The following is a 10,752-nucleotide window of genomic DNA, read 5'->3' on the forward strand; positions in this document are numbered from 1 at the left end:
CAGCTTGTTGAATTTTCTTGCCTTCTCTATAATCTTGCGAACAATAAGGATTTGCTCACGTGTAGGGTACACGCCTTCCCTTAACAAAACCGGCTTGTTCTAGTGCTTTTTTATGTAAAGGAATAAAACCGTATGAGTTCAATCTGATGGCCATGATCCCGACTGCGATACCTTGGTGCAGATGATATGGAAGATATTGATACCTAATAAATTAGATCATCTGAAATGGAGGAACATAAAGTCGATTTGTGAAGTTATACTTCTTTTCGCGCGTTGGGGAAAAATGTTGAGAGGAAGTTTACAATGCGCCAGCCATTGCGATGGTCGTATAAGATCCACTTTTCATCACGGGTAATGATTCGATTAAAAATCACCTAATTATTAGGCCGGTTGTAACACAGCAGTCCTTTTTCATCTTTCAAGTGTTTTCACCTTCCCAATTAGCTTTAAGTGGGTTAAAACAGTTTTATCACCAACACCGAAGCCTAGTTAAGACGTGTGTTGCGATGTATCCGCTGCCATAATAGCCTTCAATGCTTATAACAGACACAATTAGTCAGGCAGAGTTACATTCGAATTCGAAATTTTCTAATTTGTAAAGTCGATTTAGTCGAAAAACCAAGCTTGTCACTTAAACCTCTTTTATTTTACCCGTTCAATTTATATCTTGTCAGTACTCAGTACCTATTCAGTAGATACTCATGGCTGTACGGTGATATACCTTTGCCTATTCCATACAGGAAATAATAAAGAAAAAATATACGATTGAATAGGCTGTATGGTCAATGATCTTTGCCTGTCCTGAAAAGGAAAACAATAACAACAAGAAAAAAAATAGCTTCAATATACTAGATTACTATAATATAGCTAGGTACCCAGTTGTCAGTAGTAAATTTTACGTCAATTTTATTTTCTGACCAAAGTTACTAGCAAAATTAAATTACTCCAAAAGCATTTTCAACAGTATTGTACCTGAAATTGTTTACGTACATACTAAGTAAGTTAGCGTTTTCATTACTTTAACCTGAAATGGTATAACATCTGGTTGTCCTAGAGTGAATACTTGATTAACATTGCAAGAGTCCAAGTAAGCTTTGAATTCAATGCCTTTTATGGTATTCAAGTTTATCTGAACTTCTGTTGGGAAATCGTGTCCTACTTAAGCCACAGTCGTTTTCGCTCTTGGTAAATATGTATGGTGACTCATATCTCGGTTACTAACGTCCGACAACCTGCGTGACGCGATATATTTGTCGCGTATTTCTGGAAGTTAGAATCCACACTAACAGTTTAACTTTAGTTATTCAGTTTAGCATCGGTTTCCTTCATTATTCAGGTAATTAGTTTGTACAAAACTGAAAATAAGTGAATGTAAATAATATAATTCAATTGTTTGTGTTGTGTTTTTAATTAGAAATGATAAATTTAAACGGACATCCATCTGCAACTTTACCTTTGTGAAATTAAGCTAATCAGATAGAATATATTCCCATGTTCCAAATTTTTGTTTAAATCTGTTTTGCTGTATAAATTTAAGATATTCATGTTCATGTACATGTTAGCATGTATTTCTTTAATAATAATATAAAGAGGACAGATTTGTTTGCTTAGTTGCAGTAGATAAACCTCAAAACAGCTAAACAAATTTTAATAATTCTTTCATTATCACAAAGCTCAATGATTTTCAAGAGTAACATAGACAATTTTATTTCCGCTCCTAGATACTTTTGCATACCTTAATTACTGTATTATTAGTATTTAAGGATTTTTTTTGTATTTGCATGATAGTCATAGCAAGGGTAGTAAGCTAACTGATATAAAATGTTTATAAGGTTTGTTCTTTCTCCCATAACAAGGAAAGTAGATGTTTTACCTTCAGCACTGATGTTAGGTTTTTGTGGCATCTCTTGAAAAAAAGTAAAAAAAAGGAAATCAAAGCCAAACAAAACAATTATCTGTTGCTTATGAAATGCCTGATTTTTATGTACAATAATGTTTAAATATCAACAATACACTTGAAAATACATGTAAGTTAATTTCACAACAGAAAGGAAATCATGTCGTCCCGCAAAACAGCAGGCCGCCGTGGCACCAACAAGAAGAGAGCCCAGCGCGCAACTTCCAATGTCTTTGCCATGTTTGACCAAGCTCAGATTGCTGAGTTTAAGGAAGCTTTTAACATGATTGACCAGAACAGAGATGGGTTTGTTGATAAAGATGATCTGCATGATATGCTTGCATCTCTTGGTAAGTTGATTTATTAATTATTAGTTAATTTATAATATATAACTGCAATTGTTACAATTTATAAGTAAACTGCCAGAGTTACCAACATAGCTCAAAGAGTTGCAAAGCTAAATTGGCAATGGGTTGGGCACATAGCTCAGAGAGCTGACTGACTTGATCCCAATGTGCTGAAATGGGGACTCACACTGGTAAACACAGTGTTGGTAGAACCCAGACAAAATGGATTGATGAAATCAAGCAATTTGCAGCAAGTTACTCACCCAAACAGCACAAGACTGTGATAACTGACTGTATACTCCCTAAAGACCTAAATCCAGCAGTGAATGTACATTGGTTGATATGATGATATGTAAACTTTCTTTAGGAACATTATCCTAACAATGTTTGCCAATTTCTAAAGCCCAATTTTACCAAGGCTTCACTGTGGAACATTTGATTGTATAGCAAAATTAGATTTTTAAGGCCTACAGTTGGTTAGGCCTGTATTCAGTTGTGAAAGTATATTTTTAAGTCATTTTGGAATAAAACAGCATTAGTTGCACTTTATTACAATTTCAGCAATACTGGTGTTAATTCCACAGGTCTTCTATTTTATAAAGCAACATTGAATTACTTACCTGGTTCTGAAAGATTCTGAATATTGCTTCATAAAATATAAAGTTAACTCTTCCATATTTTTGTCAAAATTAAAACTTTGTGGGGTAATAGATTAGTATGGCCCAAAGTAAACCTCACTTTATAAAAAAGAAATGTCTATCTGTCTAATAAATTGCCAATAAACTTTAATTGACATATCTCTGCTTAAATTTAAGATTACTGAATGGCTCATGCTTCGTCAGTTTTATTCAGTGGTAGTATATCTAAATTGGTTTGATTTATTGTGTTTCTAGGTTTATATTTTGGTTTACTTCATATTATTTTTATTTTTATTTTACATTGTTATTTCATTTCTAAAAGATATATAAAATGGAAAAATAATTTTATGATTAAGGTGTTTTTTAATTTTCATGCCATAGAATGGCTGATTATTATAGCCTGGAACATGTTATAGTTTTATTATAAAATCAAATTTGTTAACCTGTTAAGACAAATATTGATTTGATTTAGTCTCCAGCACCGACGCAATGTTGCCTGTTTATCGGTTTTTTACCAGATATACTTCGGTGAGTGTGCTCAGGAACTTCACAATCTTGTTCCTTCTTCCCCGTTTTACCACAGAACAGCGAGACACCGTGAGCGGTGGCATCCTTATGTGGTTGATATTCCATCAACACGCACGAAACGTTTTTATCTACGTTTCTGATACGTGCCGCTAAGATGTGGAACGCCCTCCCGGCAACTGTGTTTCCTGCCACATATAATTTGAGTACCTTTAAGGCTTTTTTTAGGCAAGCGTGCTCCAACCTAGACCTCATCATTGCTTTCTAACGGGCATGATTGTCGTCAAACGCTGGCCTATCGTTAATAAAAAAAAAATATATATGAATTTGTTTTACACAGGCAAGAACCCAACAGAGGACTATTTGGAGGGTATGATGAATGAGGCACCAGGGCCCATCAACTTTACTATGTTCCTCACACTGTTTGGTGAGCGTCTCCAAGGAACCGATCCTGAGGATGTCATCAAAAACGCTTTTGGGTACCTATGCTACATTTTATTATTGAATCCAGAATATCCTTTTTCGCTCAGGAAATTCCGGAGTAATGCTTAGATCATGCATAGCATTCAACAAAATAAGTAATAAAAATGATAAAATGGATCTTTTTTTATACCAATGCAACCTCTGCGCGTAAAATTATGGCTAATAGATTTTTTAGCTCATTTAACTTGAGTTAGTAAATTTGCTGTTCAGGATTTATAAATCATTTAAAGTACTTTCACAATATTTTAAGTAGCTAAGCTACTTAGTGTTTATCATTCCTATTTTGAGACTTCCACTTTTCATAAATCTTTTAACTTTGTAAACCTATACTTCCCGTGGAAGCATTTTCCTTTCTTACTATGTAAATTCTATCTGTCAAAACTTGTAATTGGCTATACTTCATTACTTTATTTTCATTTTTTATTTTCTGTTATTAGCTGTAATATTTCCTGTACAATAAAAAAATAAATATTGCTTTTACAAAATAATATGAACAATTTGCTTTTTCTCACATGATATATGCATTAAGTTTGGAATTATGTGCTAAGGCCGAAATAAATACGTATGTTAACTCTCACCTCTTATTATCTCCCACTACCTGTCATATCTAAGCTACATGGGAAGAATGGTCCTTGATGATTTTTATTTCGTTAATGTACCATGTATACTTACTTTTATATATTTTATAAAATATATTTTTAGTATATTCAATTTTATTTAAGGTGTTTTGATGAGGAGAACATGGGTGTTATACCGGAGGAGCGTCTGCGTGAACTGTTGACGACAATGGGCGACCGTTTCACCGATGACGACGTTGATGAGATGCTCCGAGAGGCGCCCATACGCGATGGGATCTTCGACTATGTGGAGTTCACACGTATACTCAAACATGGCGCCAAAGACAAGGACGAGCAGTAAGATTAAGAAGTTTTAACATGGCAGGTTTGTCCTATAAAATGTGTTAAAAGATATTTTTTTCTCTCATATAATATATTTAGCACACATCTCATTGAGTATGATTAATTTTCTGTCCACCTATATTAATTAAATTTCTAATCTAATAGGTTATATCTAATATTTATTCATAATCCAAATTTCAAAACTTTACGATTTTTAGGTATATTAAAATGTATTTTTTTTTGTCAGAACCTGCCATATTGTGTTAATTATCAATTTATTAAATTATGTAATCGTATATTTTATTATATTATAAGATTCATGAAAACTAATCCACTTTGTATAAGAGGAATTTGTTTAGTTATAATGTTATGATTGTATGGAATATAACAATCTGGATAGACACTGAGGTGCTAGTAATAGATATTATATGGATTTGTTGCATTTTGATTGATTTTATACATGCATTTTTCAGGGATATAAAATACCCTTACTTCTCAATTCCAATATATTACATGAGTTAACTTTAAAAAGTTTTACAGTGAGTTATTAAATGATCACACAAGTAGTTATCCCTAAGCAACATATTTTCAGTATTTATGTATGATAATAAAATCATACGCTTTTTTAACTTGGTATGAACAATTAGCCAAACAGCTTTTGCGATCTGCTGGGAGTATGCAATTAGTACAAAAAACACTAACAAAGCTGTAATTTATGTTTTGTACATCGAAATAACAAAAAAAGATGAGTAGGTAAGTAGCCAGTCATGCCGCGACCATGACTAACGTTTCACAAATGTGCGTTGAATGTATATCGAAACCATTACACGAGGACTTTTGTCGTAAAATGCGTCACTACTTAATACTGCGGGGCTACCTTGTGGCATAAATTAAGTTTGAGAGATTGTAAAAACAAACATGCAGCAGAAACGCCTTCGAACACAAGTGAAGTTTTGTGGCGGCGCCGCGGTTAAAAAAATGGATATGCCTCAAAACTGCATATAATGTATAATCAAAATTTGTTGTAAATTTTTTTATTTTAAATTGCTGTTCATCGGTAAAGTTGTGGTCTTAAAATTATTTTTGGCATTGCTTCTAAACTGATAGAAACAACATTGGAAAAGACGTTTTGATTTAGAATTTTTAATAGACGTTTAGAGTTACATAAATTTGCAACTTTCGCTACAAATATCGTTCTTATCCACATTGTAGCTTCTCAGCCTTTGAAACCACATATTTAAAAAAAAAACTATTGATATGATTAATTTCTCATTAGCCATTATAAAAAAAAATAAGGCTGATTGGTAATGAATGTATAAAAGTATTAAATCATTCCTTTTTATTGTAGCAGCCATCTGAAGATAACAGTGTGATGAATTGTATTAAAACTGATGGGCTAGTAGTATAAGTTCCAACCATACTTATTATATGGAAATTTATTGTGTTTAAGATCTGTAACCATATATTTAATCATAATCACGTATGTACTTATTGCGTTTTTTTTTCAAATAAACTCTTCTAATATTTACCTGTGTTTTTATTTATGGAAAGATATATCCTTTACTGTAACTAAATTAGGTATGCCCCGTTGGATTGGTTGTAAAAATCAAACACGTTGTAAAAACGTGGTCTTGATAGAGGAGTTGTCATACCAGGTGCCCAAGTCTGCTACAATTATTGTATCTCAGTGTGTACACTCAATGACATCGTAATTGTCAGTTTCGATACGTTTAGTTTAATTGAGTATTATTCGTATTTCACTGAACTCCACTGAAACAGTCGCTATCGAGATCTACGTTATTGTTTGGCTCTCACCATCATCGGTGATATTTCTACACCTTGTGCCACTAGTCTTTATTTAGACCATCTAGTGTGGTGGAGGTGGAATAAGCATTGTGTTCCAACCACATTGATAAATAAATAAATATACTACGACAATACACACATCGCCACCTAGCCCCAAAGTAAGCGTAGCTTGTGTTATGGGTACTAAGAGAGCTGATGAATATTTTTTTATGAATATAATACACATAAATACATATTAACACCCAGACACTGAAAGACATTCATGTTCATCACACAAAAATTTTCCAGTTGTGGGAATCGAACCCACGACCTTGGACTCAGAAAGCAGGGTTGCTGCCCACTGCGCCACTCGGCCGTCAATTCATTTTATTATAATGGGAGTCTCAGATAGTCTTAGCAGGATAGGGAATTTATTATGATTTTTGAATTATCACTAGTCTGGCTCTGTACCACTACCGACAAAGATGTGCCGCAAATGATTTAACCGTAGAGACGTAGAAACCGATAAGCGGTTAATATAACTAATGTGTCTGTTCAAGAATGAAAAGAAAAACTTAGTTTACGTCAACATATAATATATACAGGTAAAGGCCATAGGTAAAATGGTTGCAGGTCCCGGGTGGAGTAGGGGGTGAAACGCGTAGGTTTTCACGCAGCACTGAACAAAGTACTGAAGTATTGTCTCGGCAGGGTAGGTCAGCTGCCCCCCACTGGAAATCACGCAAAAAATTTAGCTCGCTAAGAAAATGTATTTCGGCCAAGATACAGTCAGACCGACGGACAAAAACGAAAAAAAGCATAGCATCAGTATCGATTATAGAGGGCCGTCTAAAAAGATCGGAATATCTGTTTTACCTTACTAAGAAAGGGTAATTTTTGTCTATAAATAGGTTCTAGTTTTGAAGATAAATTTATCACCTCTAATAAAATTATGCTGAAAATTGCTAACCCAATTACAGCTAATGTGTTGAAAACTCGTTTACCGTCATGAATTTATTTTTGGAAATAATGTTGAGTGAATTTTAAAAATAGTGGCACTCTCTGTCTTCCAGTCTTAGGTATTTTCTCTAATCGCTAAAATTAGTAACTTAAGACTTTTCACAATGTTTTGCATAAAAAAGAACATAACTATAACATAAATTAAAACATGTGATTCATCACTCATTTTGTAAAGTGGGTAAATAATTAAACTGATGGAATTTGGTTAAAGATTTTATTGAATTTATTAGAATTTTTAACGAATGTGCTAATAATTATTATTTCAGTAATGAATATAGGTCTCAAGTAATAATTTAAAATTATATTGCACGCCTCATAAGCGAAGCGTTGATTCTCCAACTTAAAATGTCACTTTATTATTCTTTATTGCTGGGCTTTTATAAGTGAATATAAATAGACAAATATTGAGAAAAGACACTATATTTTTAAATCTCTTTTATTATTTAAACTTATTAAAAAATTGTTTAAAAAAGTTCTGTCTTTGACGTCAGTGTGTCTGTATGTGCGGATCCCGTATCTTGTGGTCACGATAACGAGCGAAATACCTTACTTATCGAGTTGGTTTTTTTTATCAGCTTCATTATTTCGAGGAATAGAAGCCTATTACTTTTCACGGTATAATTAGATTTAGTTTAAAATTATTATTTACAAATAATCTCAATTTTATTGTAATGAATGAGATTATGAGGCGTGCACTTTTGAATTTTCCAACCGTTTGATTTACAGTCAATCTTTATGTCAGTGTCCCGGTGTTTATTAAATTAAGGCAAGAGATTTATGCAAGTAGTTAGATATTCAAAGGTTTCCGTATAATAATTATGCAAGTAGTTAGATATTGAAAGGTTTCCGTATATATTCCGTATAATATATAATTATTCAAATCACTATATAAATAAGGGGGCTATATATACCTTTTCTTTAATCGAATTCGAACTATGTGAGATAGGCGATAGCACAAGTTTGTGTATAGTAAAATTCATTTGAATAAATGCGTACTTTCGATTGGAACTGGTTCCAACGTTTATATTATAAGGTAAATTGATTACGTAAGATACGTTTATTTTTACGTAGGTGAGTGAGAGTATACTTAGTATACTTTATTTCAATAAGTAGTTGCCTATAATGTGCTTGCGATCGGAACCAGCTCGTTTATATAGGATAAAAAAGTGTTTCGATTATTTTTTCGTAGGTGATCAGGTTAAGTTTTTGGTTCTGTTATTTTTTTTTATTAAATCATTGTAAATTTATATTGTTTACAAAGGTGTGTAAGCCTCAGCAGCAAAAATATATAAGCTTACATTAGCAATTGTATTGAGAGATAATGTTAAAGAGTGCAATGTTTTATTTAATTTTAAACATATATCTGCAATAGATATTGTAAAGAATTTCAGGTTATTAAAGTTGAAAAAAATCGGTGATCTGTGGGGTATGTCGGTGATGGTCATTTCTAACATGATTGACGTTATTGCCCCTTATCTAGCTGTAATTTTTAATGAATGTGTTGATATGGGTATTTTTCCGAACCTAATGAAATGTAGTAAATTAATACCCCTTTTTAAATCCGGTCATAAAAATTATTTTAACAATTACAGGCCTATTTTAATCTTGCCAACTCTTAGTAAGGTCTTTGAAAAAATTATACTTTATCAACTTTTAAATCATTTTAATGTAAATAACTTACTTCATCCGGAGCAGTACGGCTTCACTAAAGGTCGTAGTACAACGGATGCAGGCGCAAGACTCATAAAGCATATTTACGATGCCTGGGAACGTTCGCAGAATGCCATTGGTGTTTTCTGTGATCTGTCCAAAGCATTCGATTGCGTTGAACACAAAACGTTGTTATTAAAACTAAGCCACTATGGCATCAAAAACGTTGCACTCAATTTAATTGCCTCTTATCTAAGTGATAGAGTTCAAAGGGTATGCGTAAAAGACATAAAGTCTAAGGGATCATCTGCCTTAATGGGTGTCCCACAAGGCTCAATTTTGGGTCCCTTATTGTTTCTGGTGTATATAAATGATCTGCCACACCATGTCAGGGGCACTTGTGAGATTGTACTGTTCGCAGATGATACATCTCTCATTTTTAAGACTGATAGAAACAAAGATAATTTTGACGACGTAAACCGTGCTTTGTCACATGTGTCAGACTGGTTTACTGTTAATAACTTACTTTTAAATGCAAAAAAAACCAAGTGTTTGGAATTTGTTTTGCCTAAATTGATAAAAACATCATAATAAATGGAGAAACACTTGAAATAGAAAACTCCACTGTTTTTCTAGGAGTGACCTTAGATTGTAAGCTACAGTGGGGTACCCATATAGAAAGCCTAGCGAGTAAACTCAGCTCAGCTGCATATGCAATCAGGAAAATAAGACAGCTTACCGATGTTGAAGCAGCTAGGCTTGTTTATTTCGCATACTTTCACAGTATTATGTCCTATGGGATCTTGCTGTAGGGAAAAGCTGCAGATATTGAAAGTATATTTATACTACAGAAAAGAGCCGTACGATCAATATATAAACTTGGATCACGCGAATCGCTTCGTGAAAAATTTAAACAAATAGGTATTCTTACAGTAGCTTCGCAATACATTTATAATAATATAGTCTTTGTGAGGCAAAATATTACTCTTTATAAATCAAAAGCGGAAATTAACAATCGACTTACCAGAAACGGTCATAAATTAGTGATATCTGCATATCGTCTGCGAAAGGTGCAGAACTCCTTTGTGGGGTTGAGTATACGCTTTTACAACATGATTCCTAAGGAAATTCTTGACCTACCAATGCATACATTTAAAAAATGTGTAAAAACGCATCTAGTACAGCGAGGTTACTATACATTTGATGAATTCCTCAATGACAAGGTAGAATGGAAGCAGCCAGCCTCGCTCTCATCTCCCGCAAGATAGCAAAATGATTGTAAATGTTGATGTTGGAAAAGAGCAACTACTGAGTTTCTTGCCGGCTCTTCTCGGTAGAATCTGCTTTCCGAACCGGTTGTAGAGTCACACAAACATGCATACTTGACGTTTCAAAAGTGCTTATAAAGTAGGCCTACTTGAAATAAATGAATTTGAATTTGAATTCAATAGCAAATTTTTTTCTGTACTTAAAAATCTATTGTTTAACATTTTCTCATACATTTTGTA

The 10,752-nt window shown here is 33.3% G+C and overlaps 1 protein-coding gene across 2 annotated transcripts; it reads left to right on the forward strand.

Moving 5' to 3' along the window:
- The first annotated feature begins 853 nt into the window (after positions 1 to 853).
- Positions 854 to 6,317, forward strand: LOC120628129 (myosin regulatory light chain sqh). 2 transcript variants are annotated; one of them, XM_039896354.1, is made up of 4 exons: positions 854 to 997; positions 2,048 to 2,247; positions 3,748 to 3,886; positions 4,613 to 6,317. In XM_039896354.1, exons 2-4 carry the CDS (start codon positions 2,058 to 2,060, stop codon positions 4,806 to 4,808), a joined length of 525 nt encoding a protein of 174 aa, XP_039752288.1. In that variant the 5' UTR covers positions 854 to 997; positions 2,048 to 2,057; the 3' UTR covers positions 4,809 to 6,317. The 2 variants fall into 2 exon arrangements, with proteins under 2 accessions (XP_039752288.1, XP_039752289.1); XM_039896355.1 differs by lacking the exon at positions 854 to 997 and adding an exon at positions 1,211 to 1,336.
- Positions 6,318 to 10,752: the final 4,435 nt, after the last annotated feature.

This window comes from Pararge aegeria, chromosome 12 (assembly GCF_905163445.1).
Source record: "Pararge aegeria chromosome 12, ilParAegt1.1, whole genome shotgun sequence".
NCBI classification, from domain to species: Eukaryota; Metazoa; Arthropoda; class Insecta; order Lepidoptera; family Nymphalidae; genus Pararge; species Pararge aegeria.

Excerpts from the sequence above, each read along its gene's own strand:
- LOC120628129 (XM_039896354.1), top strand. The coding sequence starts at position 2,058 with ATGTCGTCCCGCAAAACAGCAGGCCGCCGTGGCACCAACAAGAAGAGA. Across the intron at positions 2,248-3,747 it reads TGATATGCTTGCATCTCTTG|GCAAGAACCCAACAGAGGAC; the intron begins GTAAGTTGATTT and ends TGTTTTACACAG. Across the intron at positions 3,887-4,612 it reads GTCATCAAAAACGCTTTTGG|GTGTTTTGATGAGGAGAACA; the intron begins GTACCTATGCTA and ends ATTTTATTTAAG.